Source organism: Nicotiana tabacum, chromosome 7 (assembly GCF_000715075.1).
Source record: "Nicotiana tabacum cultivar K326 chromosome 7, ASM71507v2, whole genome shotgun sequence".
NCBI classification, from domain to species: Eukaryota; Viridiplantae; Streptophyta; class Magnoliopsida; order Solanales; family Solanaceae; genus Nicotiana; species Nicotiana tabacum.
The window spans coordinates 36,837,956-36,859,426 of NC_134086.1; the positions used below are offsets into that span (position 1 = coordinate 36,837,956).

The 21,471-nt window shown below is 40.0% G+C and overlaps 1 protein-coding gene across 7 annotated transcripts; it reads right to left on the minus strand.

Moving 5' to 3' along the window:
- Positions 1–788: 788 nt before the first annotated feature.
- LOC107830245 (uncharacterized) lies at positions 789–6,656 on the minus strand. Of its 7 annotated transcripts, none has more exons than XM_016657754.2 (8): positions 6,499–6,656; positions 4,596–5,387; positions 4,314–4,517; positions 3,271–3,357; positions 3,137–3,179; positions 2,553–2,937; positions 1,087–1,250; positions 789–986 (listed from the first exon to the last, which is right to left on the minus strand). In XM_016657754.2, exons 2-6 carry the CDS (start codon positions 4,611–4,613, stop codon positions 2,678–2,680), a joined length of 612 nt encoding a protein of 203 aa, XP_016513240.1. In that variant the 5' UTR covers positions 4,614–5,387; positions 6,499–6,656; the 3' UTR covers positions 789–986; positions 1,087–1,250; positions 2,553–2,677. The 7 variants fall into 7 exon arrangements, with proteins under 7 accessions (XP_016513240.1, XP_075113212.1, XP_016513239.1 ...); XM_075257111.1 differs by having other exon boundaries at positions 1,087–1,253; positions 5,817–6,642; XM_016657753.2 differs by having other exon boundaries at positions 6,098–6,641.
- Positions 6,657–21,471: the final 14,815 nt, after the last annotated feature.

The following is a 21,471-nucleotide window of genomic DNA, read 5'->3' on the forward strand; positions in this document are numbered from 1 at the left end:
AAATAGAACTTAAAAGAAAATAACAGTATATTGCTTCTGAATTGATGCTACAATATGTGTTACAAATAATTAGACCCCCTTTATATAATAGGAGAATCCTACTTTAGGTACAATTCTATAAAAAGGTAAAAATCTCATGATTCGCTGATTAGCCGGTTTCTCAATCACTACTGAAAAATTGGTCTACGGTAACGGTTGCAAAACCGTCCCCGCAGATTGTCAAACTGTTGTCGTAGGGATTTTGTAACAGTTTACAGACTGTCACTGCGTCACATCAGCCGGCGTACCCATAGGTCTACTGGAACGGTTCTTGCAACAGTTTGCGTCGCCGTGACAATAGATACGTCTATCGCAACGGTTTTCCCTTTCTCTGTTGGAACGATTATTTTTTTAATTGGAACGGTTTAAAACTGTTACTATATTGTTTATACAATGGTTCTGAATCGTTGCCATATTATTTAAAGCAATACTTATGTAAGCTATTGCTACGGTTATGTTGGATATAGCAACGGTTTCGTTAAGCTATCGTAACGGTTATATTTGTATTTGGAACGGTTTGTAGATCATTTTGGAACAGTTTATGGGACCTATTGCAATGGTTTATATTGTTTACTGGAACGCCATTTGTATCATATTGCAACAGTTCTGGTAGGCTATTGTATCAGTTCAGTTAAAACCAAAATATAGCACCTGTTATAAATAAATATTTATACACATAATAAATTATAATAACACTAAAATTTAAATACATCATAAAATGAAACTAGTAATAATATAAAATTATCCATCAAGCAAATAATATCCATAAAGCAAATGTTCTACCCCATGAGTGCATAAGTTTAGTACATTTTAAGAGGGTAAATAAGTTTCAAAAAATGTTGGCAACAAAAGATTCCTAGAACATTCATCTATAACAAATCAAAATTCATCTCAAGTAAGGTTTAGTTCTTCATCGTCTTCATCATCCATTTCTTGATCTACTCCACCTACAAAAGAGGATAAATAAAGTTATTAATTGCCATGAAAAAAAAGGTTTACGAAATGATTGTATCAATACAGAGTTTCAAGTAGTTGATCCAAAGGTACCACTTATTTTAAGGATCTGGACAATCTTTGCAGGATGGATTCTTGTTCAAGCCATTTTGACTCCTACGGATATGAACAAAAGTAATTCCAACTCAAACCCTTTCAACTTCAATGTCACCACAAGACACACTATTCTATAGGTCCCCAGATGTATAGTTCACAGTCTGCTGAAGAACATTAAACAGACCAAAAGAAAGCCATAAGAGTCACAAAGATCAGAATTTGTTCAGCAAAATAAAGAGAAACCATTGGGAGTCTGGTGTATTCGACAAAAACGACAGTGTAAGAAATTACTCTGATGGAATATTTTCCTTAAGATCTCACATGTTTATTACAAAAGAAGGTTGTAGCATACTAATGTTATATATGAACAAGGTAAGATTGCGTTCGTTGGTTCTAAACGAGATAGAAGGAGGACTTGGAAAAGATAAACTTTTATCGAAAGAACTGCAACTATTTCTTGCCAATAAATCATTAAACCTAAGATCAAAAAGTCGAAAACTATCATCATATGACCGTTGTTCCAAAGCAGTGAAAACATTTCCTTCCAAATGAATTCTTGGATTTGGTTTAGCATCACAATCAATAGTGTACCATCCATAAGCAAGTTGTGAGGATATAGAAAAAGGAAACCTCACACTTCCAAGGATCCCACATTGGAATTCCCCGGGGCAGCTATCTCGGGATTGATTTTGAGCTTGAACTGAATTAAAGATCAGAAACTGATAGAAAATGAATAAAGCAGACCAAGAAGCTACAACCATCATTCTCAATTCTTGCACTAATATTAATTTGATATAAGATATTCAAGACTGATGCAAGGAAAGAAGCAGAGAATAAACAGTTATTTCTGTATTTGAGCATACTCTCTTCTTGCTCTTTTTCTTCACCATACATTTACATCTAATCCCTTTAAGATGTTTGTTGACTTGGAAATTTCAGCTTTGACAACTCGAAGGAAAAAACCAAAGAATGAGGAGCAAAATAAGTGGGATCTCGAGACTTACAAAATGGACTGAACAACCACTGTATTAGACAACTCCCTTTGATGAAAATTATTCTGACCAAAACATGTATTCATTTGCTTCTTTAACATCGTCTAATTGTACACATTCATTAGAGACACCTTCCACTCGTCTTAGTACCAGCAATGACAATAATTAAAAGCGACTTCAGTCTAATAAATGTTGCTCTAATTCTTACATGTCCAAATGCTGGATCTGCTAATTGTGACACCACTTCAACACCTTTGCGGAGAAATGGTCCTAGGGGCCCTAAGGTATATATTTTAAGCTTAACAATTTGAATTTTAATTAAGAGCAAATAGGCAAAGCCGAAATAGCCACATTTATAGGAAGAAAAAAGGATATTACCATATCCACCCTGCCTTGAACCAAAGCAAAATCCCAAGCAAGGAAGGAGGAGAAGAAGAAATAGAAGATGTATAACATTTGGTACGTACTGACCTTGATTGTTACTACCAGCAGATGGCCGACTGTTTAGTTGAATAGCAGCTTGTTGTGCAGAGGAAGCTTCTACAGGTGAACGTGCACTAAACCTTAACATGTCAGGACAAGTCGCAAATCTGGGTTCAAACGCTGAAGTCGTCCGATTTCATTGTAATATTTTCTTCCATAGCATCCTTTTGTTCGTTCAACTTTTCATGTATTCTTTGTTGCATCCTCTCTTCAATTTCCTCCATTTTCTGCTGCATCCTCTCATCAGAAGATCCAAGATTCCCTTTTTGCCCTTTTAACACAATCTTGGTAACCCCTCGTCCATACAATCTCATGCGACCTGGATGTTTAGGTCCCATGACTGATGCAAAAACGTCAATTGAATGATCGCCATCTTTATTTCAGCCAACAAACCAAATGCGAGAAAAAAGAGTTTTAAGTAACTAAAGTCGAATCAATAATTAAGAACAAATAAATAAGCACGACAAACTTTAAATTAGAAATTTCGTACAATTTTACTAATCATATTGTCATATGAGCTTTTGTATACTCGGCCAAGTTTTCTTTTCTTGTAGCCACAAAGATGTCCTTACTTGATATAGTATCTGAAGTATTAGAGATTTCCTTCTTTTTCTCCTAGTTACATGAAAACAAGTATAAGAATCTTTCCATATAAAGTTAGCAAGTTCATAATTTTAAAAAAAATAAGAAAGATAAAACATCAAACCTCGCGAATTAGAGCAAAAGGTGTTCTGCCAGCAGTGTGTGGACACTTCAACTTATTTCGATTCTCTGTATTGGTTTCGGATATTTTCTGCAAATAAACGAGTCAACCAAATAGCAACCAACAGTTATGCCTATTACCCACATCATGACCCAAGATAGACTCATAGTATTAAAGTTTGCTTGATTAAGTGCTGTCACTTCTTTAGAAAAAAAGGTTGAAAGTCAGGTAGTTACAAATTCATCTCTATAACTTCTTTGATTAAAGGACTTGGTAGTAGCTGTTGAAGTGAATACATCTGAATAGCTTAGATATATTCATCCCAATACCATGCACTTAAATGAATGTTAAGGGGAGATTAGTTATCTAATTATAGAATATTACACTTATTGATTAAACATTGGACTAAATAGACATATTAGACTTGCACATTAGATACTGAAACATGTGAAAAGATATGACAACTGTGATGCTATATTACTGTGTGACAGATAGTAATATTTGCAGAATTAGAACTTTAATTCCTCAAGTACTCTTGAAACAGAGGCATGAAACAAGGACATTATTATGATTATTGTCAAGAGTTTCTTAGAATTCTAGGTTTTCTTCCTAAACAGAGTATAACAACCTATTTGGAATGTTTTCTACATGATTTGGCCTCGCTCAGTTCCTACATTTGGCCATAACAGGTTTTTCAAGAAGTGTTTGGAGTTCTCATGAATCGATTGAGAACACGAGCAGGGCACAAATGTATACTACTGGGAGAGAGCTTCTTCTACCATGATCTTGAGTTGCAAATATTTCTTCCTAGCACAAACCAATCAAGCTTCGATTGAATTTCTTTCCAACTGACAAACCAACTCCAACAAAATATGTAATTGCAGAATAACAGATCAAGAAAAGAAGATGCATACTGCAACATCATCTTACATTTCCCCCTCATTAGATAATAGTCCACTCAAAATGTTTCCAGTATGTACTCATAATAACAGTGCTGTTATGGTTCACTCACTGAAGACTAGACAAGAGATTCTGGATGTAATTACCTTGTGAGGATCGGAGTTCCAATAGTTAAGAAGATCCTTAAAGTGAGATTCCGGAACATCTACTAGCCTATTCTCCATTTGAAGCTCATCATTCTCATAGGCTGTAAAGTGAGTTGTCTTCAATTGACTCTTATACTTTCTCCAAACACTACCAACTGATTCAAAAATCCATTTTTTCGCCCCATCAGGAATGTCATATTTTTTCTACAAATTTAGTGCAATTTGGTTAGTGTAAGAAATAAGAAATATCATCATGTTTATTGGACATTGGCAACTTCATACCTTGATATATTTCCACATATCATCTTTTGTGTCTAGTTTTCTCCAATTAAATACATTAAGAGGACAAAAAGTCTCACTCCTTGCCAATGTGCCGAGGAAGCTACCCAACTCTTTTACAACCTCTTTAGTAGGACCAACAGATTAATTAAACTCATTTAGAGTGATTATTTTACGCTCATTTCTAACATGAGCACTTGGCATTTGAGTACGACCTCTTTTTCTTTTTGGCAAGGAGGGGCCTGCAATAGTACAAAACAAAGATAATCATTAATCACTATATTTAGTTAAGTTTATGATTAAAATTTATATATATTTGTCTTGTTCCTCAAATTATTCAATTGCTTCATGATTGGTAGAATCATTAGATCGTTCATATACTCCCTGTGACGCAGGAGTGATGGAATCCATATTCTTTTGTTGCACTTGTTCATGTACTCCTTGTGTTGCTGAAGAGGTGCAATTCTGTGGCACTTGTTGCACTTGTTCTTGCAATTGAGATCCACCTTCGGATTGTTGTTCTTCATTTGCATTTGACCTTATAACTTTCAAGACTGTTTTTGTAGTCAACGACGAAACCTTTTGGTTTCGCAAAGATGAAGGTAATCCACCTTCTGATTGTCGTTCTTCATTTGTATTAGACCTTGTAGCTTGGAAGGTTCTTTGTGTTGTCAACGACGAAACCCTTTGATTTCGCAAAGATGCAAGTGATCCAGCTGGAATGCGGTTGGATATTTTCTTATTTTTGCTTGAGCACCCTTCTTGATTCATGACTATTCAAATATTTTTCAGATTCTGAAAACCAAACACAATATAAGTTAACAAAGGAAGAGAACTGATTGACACAAATAGATTAGAAAGATATGAATTCTTGCGGTGTTAATTGTGTATCTATTGTTTAATGTAGCTAATTGACAAATACATTTAGCTTCGAATATTCAGTTCGAAAGAGTGCTGCATGTAATAAGTTCTGCCTAACCAACATACAACAAAGAGTCATTTGCCTCTGAACCTAATCTTCAAAAAGCTTCACCTTAAAGTTTTCAAGTTCTATAGCTGCTATATAAGTCTCTTCTCTGCCAAACTACCTTAAGCACAATTCAAACACACACACACACAATACACACACACACACACACAAAGTTTTCAATTAAAATGCTGATGGAGGAATGCAATATTCGAATTTCACATATTCTGAGGGAAGACAATAGTCTAGCAGATCACTTGGCTAATCATGCTTTGGATAATGGAGATATCGAGGCTCATGGCTTTGCACAACTTGACTCACTAGCTAGAAGGATTGTGAACTTAGATAAACTGCAATATCCTTATTTGAGGGTGAAGGTTGCCAAGAATTAGCGGAGAATCAAATGGATGTCAAAGGGAAAGAAGGAGATCAATGGGAATACTGTGATCAAATCTGCAGGGAAGAGATCAAAATGCACTATTTTTTTACTAACATCGTGTTCTTTTTTGCAGGGATCAGTACTGTAAACATGTCTCACCAACTGACTGAACTTCTATGGGTGGTATTAGCACTATGTGCTCATTCCCATGTAGTGAGGTCAGTGGTGAGCACAAGAAGGAATGCATGGAGAGTCTCCAGTGGTCTATGGAAGGCAGTTTGGGTTTGGAATTTTATGTCTCGAACATCTGATCTAATAAGGAATTTGCATCACTGGAGATATAAGAGAAAGCTGCCCAGATTTTTGGTACATGGCCTTCCTTTTTCTGTCATCAACGATTGATGAAGATATTGGGAAAACATCTTAATACACTCAAAGGATGGTGTCATACAATAAATACAACAACACACAACTGGAGCAGAAGGATTTCTAGGAACACATTCGTTGCTCAAATCCATATGGAGGAGAGAAGTATAGAAGAGAAGACAACTGGAGCTTACACAAGTGATCACCATGCCCAACTCCTTTTGGAGGAGGACATGGTGATGAGATTTTTTACTAATAGTGTTTTCTTTTTTGCAGGAAAAGTTACTGTCCCTATGCCCTACTATTTGATGGAATCTCAGTTGGTGGTATTAGTGCAATGCACTCATTCCACTGGGAGAAAGTTAATGGTAGGCAAAAGCATAGAATTTTGGAAGAATACTCTGCTGTCATATACTTTATGCAGATTCTATTGGAAAGTACATACAAAAGGAGTTGAGGTGCTTAGAGGTGATATCAAAGTGCAGATCAATATTTCAACATCATATGAAGAGAGGCACATAATGATAGGCATATGTTATCACTGTATCGCACACACAATCAACAACAAAACTGATTGCTTCAATGATGTGCACATCTGGTGCAAGCATAAAACTAATAAGCATATGTGTGGAAGTGCTCGAAGGTGGATCAGTTCATTACTCAATAGGATTCCAACTATACATACAGGGATCCAGGCAAACTTAATGTAGAACAATTTATATCTGAGGGAAATTTTAGAAGCAACTGGAAAATAGTTTTGTGTATTGTTCTTCTTTCCTTCTGTGTTACTAATTTGTGTGTGTCACAACTTTAGGTACAAAATGGCAGCAAACAACGCACTTCTTGGAGATCTTTCGCTAGGGGAGGAGGTAGATGACAATGTTGATGATGAGGTTCCTATTGTACCTCAAGGCCAAAGGAGAGGCCACCAGGCCAATAATAATATTCCAGACCCTCCCCCGCCATCTCCAAGAGTGGCTCCTCGAGTGCTTCCCAACCAAGGATATGCAAGTGCAATTGTCCCACCCTGGATCCGGGCGGGCAATTTTCAAATTACCAATGTGATGTTGACATTGCTGGAGCAGCGTGGGTATTTCAAGGGTGCTGCCAATCAGAATGCTTACAAACATCTCAAGAGTTTCGTGGATACCTGTTGAGGGAGCAAGCAAATGAATGTGTCCGAGGATGCACTTCAGTTGAGATTATTCCCTTTCTCACTTAGAGGGAAGGCATTGGATTGGCTTGAGCGACTTCTCAACCATTCCATCACAACTTGGGATGAGTTGGCATATAAGTTCATTGCAAAGTTTTTCTCATCGGGGCACATGGCAGCATTGAGAAATGAGATCATAGCCTTCAAGCAGGAGCCCATCGAACCATTACATGAGATATGGAGCGATATAGAACTATGGTAAAGGAATGCCCCAACAATGATATGACTGAGGCATGATCCAACAGACTTTCTACCGAGGCATTAACACAATAAACCAGTGCATAGTGAACCAACTTGCTGGGGAAATTTCATGAAGCTGTCGTATGATGAGGCTTGTGACATTCTTGACAAGATGGCTGACACGTCCCCCGCTTGGCAAAGTAGAGCCAATGTGCCACAGTGTGACCCCACGGTCACTCACTTGCACAAAGAGCTACATGATCATGGGCAGGCTATAGCAGAGTTTACAACAATAATGAACCAGTTAGCAAAGGCACAGTTACAACAGATTCAAAATCCGCGCCAAGTAAATGCTATGGAGGGTGTCAACATGCTAGTGAACAAAAGAAGACAAAGAGGTCAACAAAACCAAGAGAGTTCAAATCAATTTGACAATGATTGTGGTGGATTCCAAGATGATGGTTATGATGGGCAGAATGAAGAGGTGCAATACGTGAACAACTATCAAGGCCAAAGGGGCAATTCTTCCAACTAACAACAATGGAGACCCCAAGGCAATTGGGGCAATCAACAACAACAAGGAAATAATAATTGGGGGAACAACAACCAAAATTCCAATTGGGGCAATCAGAATAATAATCAGAACAACCAAGGTAATTGGAATGGCAACAACAATCAGGGAGGTTGAAATAATGGCAATCAAGGAAATCGGGGGCAAGGCTTTCAAAGGCCCCAAATGTACTAACAACCGAATAATCCACCCCCATTTCCATCCCAAGGTCCTAGTTCTTCCAACAACAAAATGGGGAGAATTGAAATGTTGTTTGAACAAATGATGAAAAAGAATATAGACTCTGATGCTCAGTTGGCTTCCTACAATACTTCAATCAGAAACTTAGAGGTTCAATTAGGCCAAATCTCACAATCCTTGAATACTCGCCCTAAGGGGGCACTACCAAGTGATACGGTAGTTAACCCGAAGGGTGGGAATAATCATGTGATGGTGGTGACTACAAGAAGTGGAAGAGGGTAATGTGAATGCCTCCAAGCAAAAAGCAATTTTGAGTGATGAAGTTGAGTTGCAAGATGATGAAATTCCTTTGGTGGTTGAAAATGTGATTGATGAGAACGTGATTGAAGAAGTAAGGATTGATATTCCAAGATACCAAGGTGGAAACTCAGAATGATGTGAACCCGTCTAGGGAACACGTAATAGACATGCCGGAAATGGTTATGCCTAAAGCCAAGGCTCCTTTGCCAAGGCCACCTCCACCTTATCCTCAAAGGCTCGCGAAGCAGAAAAATGAGAATCAGTTTAAAAAGTTTATTGACATGATGAAGAAATTATCCATTAATGTGCCTTTGGTGGAGGCTCTAGAACAAATGCCGGGCTATGCTAAATTCATGAAGGACTTGGTGACAAAGAAAAGATCCATGGATTGTGAAACTATCAAGATGACCCACCAAGTTAGTGCAATAGTGCACTCAGTGGCCCCGAAGCTTGAAGATCTCGGTACTTTCACCATTCCTTGCACCATTGGGAGTGCGGACTTTGCAAAAGCTCTATGTGATTTAGGGGCAAGTATCAACTTGATGCCCTACTCAGTTTTCAAGACTTTGGGTATTGGGCAACCGAGGCCGACTTTCATGAGATTGCAAATGGCGGATAGAACTATGAAGAGGCCATTGGGTATTATTGATGATGTTCTTGTTCGGGTGGACAAATTTATCTTGCCAGCTGATTTTGTGATCTTGGACTGTGAGGTAGATTATGAAGTTCCAATCATATTAGGCAAATCTTCCCTTGCTATTGGGAAGGCCTTAGTTGATGTGGAAGTAGGGGAACTCACCTTCCGGGTGGGTGATGAGAAAGTGGTCTTTTATGTGTGCAAGTCAATGAAGCAGCCCAACAGTTGTTAGGTGTGCTCTTTTGTGGACCTTGTCACAACAGTGATAGTTGATGATACCAGTGCAATGATCAATTTGGAAGACCCTCTAGAGGCCGTGTTATTGAATCTTGATGTAAATGAGGATGAAGGCCAAGTGGAGTGCGTGAATGCTTTACATGGAATGGGCTCTTACTCTTATGAGCCTAGGAAACCCTCTTTGGATCTTGAGAATAGGAGGACTCCACCAACAAAACTTTCAATTGAGGAACCTCCGGTGTTGGAGTTGAGGTCGTTGCCTCCATACCTCTCAAGTATGAGTTCTTAGGCCCTAGTTCAACTTTGCTAGTTATTCTTTCTTCTTGTCTTACTAACATGCAGGTTGATGCCACATTGGCAGTGCTTCAAAAGCGAAAGAAGGCAATTGGATGGACCTTAGCTGATATTCGGGGAATAAGCCCCGCATTTTGTATGCACAAGATTATTCTGGAAGATGATGCAAAGCCCTCATTGGAACATTAAAGGAGGTTGAACGAGGTAATGCAAGAAGTTGTGAAAAAGGAGGTGATCAAGTGGTTAGATGCCGGGGTTGTGTACCCCATCTCTAATAGCTCTTGGACTTCACCGATGCAATGTGTGCCGAAGAAGGGTGGCATGATCGTGGTTGCAAATTCGCAAAATGAGTTGATTCCTGCCAGGACCGTCACCGGTTGGAGGGTATGCATGGACTACCGCAAGTTGAATAAAGTGACCCGCAAGTATCACTTTCCATTGCCTTTTCTTGATCAGATGTTAGATCGACTTGCTGGGCGTGCCTTCTTCTATTTCTTGGATGGGTATTCCGGATACAACCAAATCTTGATTGCTCCGAAAGATCAAGAGAAGACCACATTCACTTGTCCATATGACACCTTTGCCTTTTCTCGGATGCCTTTTGGGTTGTGTAATGCACCGGCTACATTTCAGCGTGTATGATGGTCATTTTTACCGATATGGTGGAAGATATTGTGGAGGCCTTCATGGATGACTTTAGTGTTGTGGGTGATTCATTTGAGGAATGTTTGAAAAATCTTGATAGAGTGTTGGCCCGTTGTGAAGAAACCAATCTTGTTCTTAATTGGGAGAAATGCCACTTCATGGTGGAAGAGGGCATAGTTCTTGGGCATGAAATTTCAAAGCATGGTATAGAGGTGGACAAAGCAAAAATTGATGTGATTTCAAGGCTCCTTCCCCTACCTCTGTCAAGGGAGTTAGAAGTTTTCTTAGGCATGCGGGGTTCTACCAAAGATTTATCAAAGACTTTTCAAAGGTAGTGAATCCCTTATGCAAGTTATTGGAAAAACATGCCAAGTTCGTGTTCGATGAAAGATGTATGCAAGCCTTTGAACTTCTCAAGCACAAGTTGAACACCACTCCTATTATTACTGTACCCAGTTGGAGCTTGCCTTTTGAGCTCATGTGTGATGCGAGCGATGTTGCGGTTGGGGAGGTTTTGGGTCAAAGATTAAACAAAATGTTTCATCCGATGTACTATGCGAGCAAGACAATGAATGATGCTCAAGTGAACTATACGGTAATTGAGAAAGAGCTTTTGGCTATTGTGTTCGTGATGGAGAAATTTCGGCCGTATCTCATGGGTGCCAAGGTCATAGTTCATATCGATCATGCCGCACTCCGGTACTTGATGATGAAGAAGGATTCCAAAGCTAGACTGATGCAATCGGTCTTGTTACTTCAAGAGTTTGATTTGGAGATTATGGACCGGAAGGGTAGTGAAAACCAAGTGGCGGACCACTTGTCCCTCTTGGAGGAGGAGGGGAGGACTCGTGATGGCCTAGAGACCAATGATCCATTTCCCGACGAACAACTCCTTTCGGTGTCGGTGAATGGTATTCCATGGTTTGCGGACGTTGCTAATTTCTTTGTGATTGGTATAATCCCGTGTGAGCTCTCTTCTAACCAAAGGAAGAAGCTTAAACGGGATAGTTTGGATTTCTATTGGGATGAGCCATACTTGTTCAAGATTTGCATGGATGGTGTGATCCGAAGGTGTGTCCTAGAGGAGGAGCAATTGAGTATCTTAGAGGCTTGTCATTCCTCTCCCTATGTTGGCCATCATGGCGGGGCGAGGACTGCTTCAAAAGTTCTTAGTTGTGGGTTTTATTGGACAACTTTGTACAAAGATGCAAGTGAACTTGTGAAGAGGTGTGACGAATGTAAAAGAGCGGGTGGAATTTTGAAGAAAGATGAGATGCCTCTCAATATCATTCTTGAAGTTGATATTTTTGATGTATGGGGCATTGATTTTATGGGCCCGTTTGTTAGCTCGTGTGGGAACACATACATTCTTATGGCGGTTGACTATGTTTCAAAGTGGGTTGAAGCTGTGGCTTTACCCAACAATGTGGCCCGGAGTGTTGTTGCGTTTCTCAAGAAGAGCATTTTTACAAGGTTTGGCACTCCTCGTGCAATCATAAGTGATGGGGGGTCTCATTTTTGTAATAGAGCTTTTGACACTTTGCTTGCAAAGTATGGTGTCAATCACAAAGTTTCTACTCCTTATCATCCTCAAGCGACTGGCAAAGTTGAAGTCTCAAATAGGGAAATCAAGAGTATATTGTCAAAGACGGTCAATGCAAATAGGACCGATTAGTCAAAGAAGTTGGATGATGCTCTATGGGCTTATAGGACTGCTTACAAGACTCCGATTGGTATGTCTCCATAACGGTTGGTGTTCAGGAAAGCTTGCCAACTACCGGTTGAGTTAGAGCACAAGGCCATGTGGGCTTTAAGGAAGCTGAATCTTAAATGGGATGTGGCAGCAAATCTTTGTGTGGAGCAACTTAATGAACTTGATGAATTTCGATTCCATGCCTACTCCAGTTCGTCCTTGTACAAGGACAAGATGAAGTACTTTCATAATAAATATGCTCATGTCAAGGAGTTCAAAGTGGGTGATTTGGTTCTCTTGTTCAACTCTCGGTTACGTTTGTTTCCGGGAAAGCTTAAGTCGAAATGGAGTTGACCTTTTGAAGTGGTATTTGTGACTCCGTTTGGTGCACTTGACTTGAAGAACAAAAATGGGGAGGTTTTCAGAGTTAATGGGCACAAGGTCAAGCACTACCTGGGCAAGATTGATGACAACCACGTGGTGGCATTGCTCCATCTAAAGTGATTTGATGGTAACCTGCGTCGTGCTATGACGTTAAATCAGGCGCTTCTTGGGAGGAAACTCATGTGTCTTTCTTTTTTTCCCTTGATTTTCTTTGTAGTGTAGGATTTATTTTGGACTGACTGGTTATGAGATGTTGTAGGATTGTTTGATGCAGTGCAGGACCAAGTTGAAAAAAATGCACTCTCTGAAGTTTGCAATGCGGACCACACTTCATTTTGTGCGGCCGCAAAGGCTTAGTGGCGGGGGCAAAAATTCAATGCGGACCGCAAAGTTGATTGGTACAAAATGAGGAGTCTCTAAAGTTTTCCACCGCGGTCGCAATGCATTTTGAGCAGCCCGCGGTGGACCACTGCGGCGCATTGCATTTCTTGCGGTCCGTAATGGCCATCTTTCTAGTACTTGTTTCTGAGTATCGCGGACCGCGGTGCCATTTTGTGCAGTCCGCGGTAGGTAGGTGAGATGGGCCCCGGGTCTTTTTTTTATAAATAGGATCTGAGGCCCTCAGTTTAAACTTTTCGACCTTTTACTCTCAACAGCTTAAAAATTACTGTACATCACTCATTCTTGCGTGAATTTAACTGCTAAGTCTCGTTAATCAAGCTTGCATCTCACTTCTGGTAACTTTAATTCCTTCTTAGTCGTTTAATTTTGTTATTTTCTTTTAATTTTTATTTTTCTTAGTTGTTCTTTTTTTTCTTCCCATTTTTCTTTCAATTATGTAGCATATGTTTGTTTAATCATGTTTAAATTAGGGCTAGTTAGTTAAAAACAGTGATTAAACACTTAGGGGATCAAGAGTAGATGAAAAATTGGACCAAAAACGTGAAAAACTTGAACCCTATGGTGGTATTGCTGCTGGGTACTCACCGCGAACCGCGGTGAATTTTGTGCGGTGCCTTAGAGCGGTTCGCAATGCTATTTTGTGCAGACCGCGGTGGTAAAAGTTCTAAAAGCTGATAATTGACGACCGTGGTCGCAATGGATTTTATGCGGTCCGCGGTGCCTCAATGCAGACCGCAATTCATTTTATGCGGTCCGCAGTGCCTTTTAATCAGAGAGTGGGTAGTCTGAACCCCACCTCAGTGCGGTCCGCGGTAGCTTCTTTGTGACCACACTTCATTTTATGCGGTCCGCGGTCTGCAACTTCTAAATATCAGCAGTTTTTTTGCAAGGCTTTACTGACTCTGTTGATACTAACAAAGTTCAACTATATTCCCTTTGCAGATCATGGTGAAATCACGAGGCAAAGGTGATAAACAATCAGGGAAAGGAGAGTCCTCCCAAGGTAGAGGACGAGGCATGATAAGATTGACCCCGCAAGCCCGGCAAAACATCAAAAACACCAGAAGGCTCATAAAGGCTGTTGATAGAGCTATTGACCAATTCGGGAGTGAATATGAGCCTTCCTGGGAGGCATCTGACTCAGACTCCGTGCCAGAATATGTTCCTGACTGGCTGAAGAGAAACAAATTGAGGGATACACCTCCGGTCTCTCCCACTACCCAAGCATCAGTGCACATATCTTCTGAGTCTTCTGAGGGCTCAGCTGCAGGCAGTGACAATGAATATTCCACCTCACTTACAGCTTCACTATCCGGGGAGGGGCCCATAGAAGAAGAAGAAGAAGAAGTCGGAGGGGGTGAGCCCCAAGTAGGAGGGATAAAGAGAACCAGAAACCTGGAGGCCTGGCAGGATAGGTTCGTGAGTGAAGTGGCCTACCACAAGTTCAGAGAATGGTGGCCTGAGAGGAAATTAATACCTGAGCAAAAATTCATCACCCGAGACCTTTTGCCTCACAACCCCAATGTTTTGAGACAATTCAGAGAGAGAGCAGGCTGGGACTATTTCATAGGCCATGTGGAGGATGCAAATGAGCACTTGATGAAGGAGTTTTATACGAATGTTGCCCACATCAAAAAGGGCACCACAGTGACCAAAGTGAGAAACTTAAAAGTGAAATTTGATGGCAAAACAATAAATGATTATTTGGGCTTCCCGGAGGAGGATGAGTCATTGTATCTAGAAAAGGTGGAATTGGGTGAGGCTGCTCGTCCTTGGTAAGCAGAGTACTTGGCAATCCCAGGTACCACCCTAGATTAGTTGACTGCGGGAGTGAAGATTTTTAGGAGGACCCTGAATTTCCAAGCTAAAGGGTGGGAAACATTTGTGTGTAGTAGGCTAGACCCCACCACTCACGACAACTCACTTCCTATCCCACGGGCAATATTGGTGGCATCGATCATGGCGGGGTACCTGATCAATATCGGGAATGTGATATCCCGGGTAATTACACGGTTGGTGAACGAAGGTGACAAATCTTACCCTTTCCCTAATTTCCTAACTATGTACTTTGAGGACCTTGACGTGGAGAAGCGGAGATTTGATGTGAAAGTGAAAGCAAAGGCACCGTTCTCCTAGTACATCACCAAGGGTCCCGACAACCCCAAGGACCCTAAGGGCAAAGCCACTACTTCAACTGGCCAGTCTGAAGAGCCAGTAGTAGTAGTGGCTCCTACTCAGCCTCCTTCTGCCACAACAGACATAGCCCCAGGACCCTCAACTTCTACAGTTCCAGAGATCCCCTCATCCACTGCGTATCCTTTGACTGCCCACCGCCTGAACCAGACCCTTGCCAACATCAACAACTGGATGCAAACAGCCACTTCTAAGCTGTCTGTACTATCTACTTTAGTGGCAGCCCAGTCAGCACCTCCTCTTCCACAGGTCCCACAGTTAGTGGAGGACACTCTCAAGGAGCTTCTAGACAACCAGAAGAACCTCATGGATGCTGTTGATTCTCATGGAAAGGCATTGCAGGAGCTTGCTAGGGAGGCAAAGAAAATGAGGAAGACTCGTGCTTCAAAGGAGTCGGTGAAGGAGTTACGGGTGGAAGTAGAGAGGTTGAAGGCTGATCACTTGCCTCTGGATCTTCTATTGCATGAACCGGCTCCAGCAGCCCAGCCCCAGCCAGAGAAGGAGACAGAGAGGCCACCCTAGAGGAAGAGGGTGATTCCCCGTACTGACGATGCTATTATAGAGTTAAAGGACCTGCAGGGAGATTCCTCTAGCCAACCTCAGATTCCAGTACAGACCTAGGACTCAGTCCAGGCCCAGGTCCTAGTAGAGACACATATCACAGGGAACCAGTTATAGGTTCCCGAGCAGACCGAGGACCCAGGGACCCAGACTCAGGATCCTATGCAGACGGAGGGCCAATAGGAAGTTTCTTTTTCCTCTCTTTCTTATTTTGTGCTTATTTTGGTTAGTTAGCATTGATGACAATGCTAGCTTTCATTTGAGGGGGTAGCCCTATTTGGATGATTGTATCTATAACATTACTTTTTCTTTATGCTATCTTTTTACCTTTGGTTTGTACATAATTTTATCATTTTATTGCACTTTTCGTACTTTTTAGTTTTGGTCTGTATATAAAGTACGTTCTTATGTATATATTTATTCCCCCTATTGTATATTCGACCAAATTCCCTCTTGTATATATTCATTTTACTTTCCACATTTTTCCTTTCATAACTTCTTATTTTATGTGCGTAGCTTCTTATTTTGATTTTTTGCAAGCCTTTGGTTTTCTTAATGCCATGGTTCTTTCCAAAGGTGGAATTTGTGTGAACCAGGTGACTCTTCCCGATGATGGATGACATAACAACCTTCTTAAGGGTTTGAGTCTGTTTTCTTTTTGCTTTTAGTAGTTAGTTGGTAAGGGTGCCTCAAGCAAAGCTTCACTTGGGCCTAACATATTTGCCTTTGATCATATGGTCAAAAAAAAATTGTTGTGTATAGGATGGTGAAAGTTGTGACCTTGAGACTCTTGTGTTGGCCGATAATCATCAAGTGATTTTTCGGGACCATTGTGTTGCTCAAATCTTAGCTAAGGTTGTTGTGGGCCCCCGACTCTGTCTCTTTAGCAATCCCATAGCTTGTGTGGTGAGAATTTGAATTGTAAGTCCAAGTCCCGAGCCATTAGTCTAGAACTTGCCCTGAATGTTTGTCTAGGCAAAATCCTAAGTGTAATTTGACTTGAGATGTGATTATAGGCTCTCCTTGATCTGAATGATATCTTGAAAACTTCCATAGCCTACCAATGATAAAATCCCTAGTCAACCCTTTTGAGCTATAGACCTTTTTCTTTCAAAAACCACGATACAAACCTTTACCCGTTCTAAAAATACCCTCTCTTTGCACCCAATCTTTCCTTATCACAAGGCAAAAGCATAAGCTGGGGGGAGAGATGAGGAATGCAACAAAGTAGTAGAAGGTACAAAATGAAGAAAAGGAAAGGCAATGGAAAAGAAAGAAAATCAAAAAGACAAAAAGAATGATCAATGTAGATAAAAATGAAGGGATTCAATAAAAGTAAAGAAATGAAAGGTGTGGAAAGTTAAGAAAGGAGAAAAAGGTTTGAAATGAACAAGAAAGAGTGACAGTGAGTCTCTCTAACCCCTTAAAAAGAAGTTAAAGTACTTAAAAAGTCAAGAGAATATGTGCCAAAATGAAGTAAAAGAAGTGCTAAAGGGAAGATGGAACCTACTTAGACCAAACATTTCCTACCCTGAACCAAAAAGCCTTCACTATATCTCCACAAAAGCCCTATATGATCTTGAGTTGAATGAAGCTTACATTAGTGGTGACTCTCATAAGGGGCAAACTTATGATACTTAGAGCGGTACCTGTGACCTTTCTTTGAGAGAGATGAGCGTGTTTCCACTATCCTCGTTCTGAGTGCTACAATCTTAAAGGTGAGGTTTGCTTAGGGAGAGTTGAGGAAGTATGAGTTTGGGTTCCACAATGACCAAAGTAGTAGAAAGAGTTTCTTTGATGGGTTGAGTCAACTCTTGATGCTCTTGTGTCGCACTAAAACCATGATGCTTGAAAGAGTGAATGTTGTTAATGATTCATTTGAATTGAGGGCAATTGTTAGTCCCAATTGATGCTAGATAAGGTCACTTTAGGTCAGTTAAATTTTCTTGGATTTACTCTTAAAGGGTGGGTCTTATTTTGTTTGCTTGAGGACAAGCAAAACCTTAAGTTTGGGGGAGTTGATAACTAGGGATTATGGTGCATTTTACACTCCTTCTTATTTGAGTTTTGATTAAAAATGTGTACAAAATAGTCCCAAAGGTTTACATGTTGTACTTGTTTGCAGGGTTTGGTCAACAAGGTGACAATTAGTCAAAATCAGCTCAAAAAGGAGTGAAACATGCACAAGTACCAAGAACAAGTCCAAGCACAATGCAACAGGTCCAATGCGGCCGTACTCCATTTGGTGCGGTCCGCAGTGAGGAGGTTCAGAGAGGTGCCTATTTCAGGAAATCAAGCATTGCGGCCGCAAAGCATTTCATGCGGACAGCAATGGACTCATCGCGGCCGCACTCGATATTGTGTGGTCCGCAAAGAGGGAGTTCAGAGAGTTGAAGATTTGGAGCTTAATGCCAATGCGGTCTGCGGTCGTTTTTGTGCGGACCGCAATAGAAGCCACTGTGGCCGCGGTGGCCAAGTTCAGAGAGTAGAGTTTGAATCTAAGAAGCCTCACTGCGGCCGCACTCGATTTTGTGCGGACCGCACTACCCTCTGCAAGGGTATTTTTGTCCAGAAAATTCGGGCTAGCATAAATAGTTTCTTTTCCCATTTTTAGGTCATCAGTCGTATTTTAACTTCCAGTTGCGCTCGTAAACAGTGTTTCTTACCCATTTTGAGTAATTTTAGAATAGTTTTATCATTGAATCTTCAAGTGTTACCTTGTAATTAAATATCATGGGTTTTTTCTTCATATATTTCTTTATTTTCTTCTATTATCATGAGTAGCTAGACCCATTAGCTAGGGTTGTGGCTCAACCCTAGTGTGAGTATTTTATGGGTCTTGTGTTTTAAGGCTTGAATGTCTATGGGTGTTTGATATTTGAACTAATTTATGGTTTCAATGTTGAATTAGTGGTTGCAAACACTAATTTGTGCCTATTTGACTTGGGTTCTTCTTGAGAAAGAGAATTTGAGTCTAGGAAAATTAGTCCAACAAGGAATTGGGGCGTATTCAAGAGATTGATAGCCCCAATTAAAGGGTTAAACCTAGAGATAGTAATACCCAACTTGAACCTAAATTGCTTGCACAAATTATCATACCCAATTTGTCTTGAGAAAGTCAATTAGGGCAAAATCACTCAAACTACCGAGAGGTATAGAGTGAGAAGTTTAGTGCATTGGTTATATCATAATCCCCAACATGACAACCTAGCCTTAGCCTTAAGAACCTGTCAAGTATCCACCTAGGAGAAAGTCACTTCCCTAGTGCCTTCTTAACTATTTAGACAACCTTCAAGTATTTCACTATTAGCTTAATTTAGCATCTTATTAGCATAAAATTATAAGTAAAAGCACAAGACCAACTATGATTAGAAGTGCAACTAAGAGCAATTACGCATCTCTAATTTAGATAGAAACTCAATTCCTATTTCTAGCTCCCTGTGGAAATCGATCCCGACCTTCTCAGGTAAAAGCTGCTTCGATCACTCTCGCTACTTTGTAGTAGTGCAGGGTTGGATCCTATTGAGGTTTTTTTTGTATTATCCTTTTGTTGAGGCTATTTGGCCTTTGTAAAAATGTGCATCGGGACTATTTGAACCTTGTAAAAATAATTTTTGATTATGAATATAAGGCTTTTTCCCTTCAACAACTTTTGAATCTTCTCTTTTCTTTATTTACTTATATTTGTAAAGATCTAATTACCTTAGCATGAAATAGTTAGGTTTTGTTTGAAGATTTGAACAAACTTGCCTTCAACTTTATCTCATTTAAGGCATCGCGGGGATTTGGTGTGACTGGAAATTTTTTTCCCAAAGTACTTGGACTTTTTTAGGTTATGATATGTCGAGGGTAGCCTATAGAACCGATTAAGTAATTTTAAGGCCTTGTTGTTTTTGTTACGGGTTCGGACATCTCCGAGCCGTGTTAATATAGCCGTAGCCTTTATAGTTCAGGTGTATCCCGAGTGGGGGTGGCCTTAACCTTTATAATTCGGGCATTGCCTAATATGAATTATGCCCCGAGCTCTGATAGCTCGGACCGTTCGAGTTTGGTTTCGAACGGCAGTCCCCAGGTGGGAGCGATCGTTTGAACTCAGACTAAGGTGGCCCTTGGGCTTGAGACCTTTAGGAGGTCGGAAGTAGGAAATTTATTAAGAAATGTAAGAAAAATTTAAAAAGATACGATACTTATTCGCAAGGAAGAGACTTGCACATGTGTACAAGCTTTGTGTTAGGGCTCGAGCAATCTATGTGGGCACGATTCATTTTACCGTTTGGCCCTTACAATAAATCCTATTGATCGAGCCCCTTCGTTTACGAAGTTTCTTCCTTTGCTAAAGTTGATATCCAAGGGTAATGTCCCCAGTATTCAAGGTTGATCATAAAGAAGCCTCAGATATTGTTAAAATGATCTTCAACAACGATTCATGACCAGTATTCAATTCTAAGTTAGCACGATCCACTGTTGCCTCGTTAAAAACTTTGCTGGAATGTCACGACCCAAATCGATGGGCCGCGACGGGCACCCGATACCTTACTCAAACGAGTACCAACATAACATATCTTTTCATGTAATACTATCATAGATAACTGAGCCGGAAGGCTGCCATGAGATAAGTAGGATACAACATGTATTACCAACTTATGCATAAGAAATAAGGGCCTATAAGACCAAAATAACCACTCGTATACTGAATATAGGACGACAATGCTATACAATCTTTTACGTACATGACATCTGTCTACAAGCCTCTAAGAATATGTAATTTTCATAAAGGTCGGGACAGAGTCCCACCATACCAAACAATACACGTCTAAATCATACTAAATAAAACAAGCAACAGCCTAATTGGAGGGCTCTCGACCTGTCTATCGATACCTGCGGGCATGAAACGCAGTGTTTCCAGGCAAAAGGGACATCAATACAAATAATGTACAGAGTATGTAAGTCACATAAATAAGTACATAATAGACACGGAAGAAATATAGAGTAAATGACTCAACCTGTAAGTCTGGAAAACTTTATAAATCATGAAATACTTATAGTGTCATACATGCATATGAATTTCATGTCGTCCATAGGTATATATTTCATAACATCATCAAGCCTCTGAGGGCATCCCATCATATCATCTCGGCCACTGTGGGCAAATTATCAACGTATATCAGCTGATCAGGTAGTGGTGCGTATATAACACCATAACCTTTTCCATATCCCATATACATACATATATACATATATATATATATGTATATATATATATATATATATATATATATATATATATATATATATATACGTATATAACGTCATCTGGTCATGGGTCAATGTACATATATAAATGCATGAGATGCATGTGAAAATACGTTAATAAAATCTCTCGGTACATCATAAGACCATTATGCCTCTGATAAATATCATGAAATAAAATTTATCAACTTACGTATTTTCTGAGACCTATGAACAGATGATAGGATAATATGACACATGGGGAATCAAGAACATACGCATATCTAGGATTTTTATGAATAGAGTCATTTATGGAAATTGTGCATTTGCTCGTTTCGTTTGTGTCGTATAGATCATGCCAAAAGAAAGAAGAGATATATGCTTAACATACCTGGAGTAGGGAAAAATTCCGTATGATATTCTTGGAAAAGGTTGCACCTTACTCCTT

What these genes read in the sequence shown, in the direction of transcription:
- LOC107830245 (XM_016657754.2), bottom strand. An exon ending in CTTTTGCTCTAATTCGCGAG is followed by an intron (nt 3,180 to 3,270) that starts GTTTGATGTTTT and finishes TCATGTAACTAG; the next exon opens with GAGAAAAAGAAGGAAATCTC. An exon ending in TACTTCAGATACTATATCAA is followed by an intron (nt 2,938 to 3,136) that starts GTAAGGACATCT and finishes GCTGAAATAAAG; the next exon opens with ATGGCGATCATTCAATTGAC.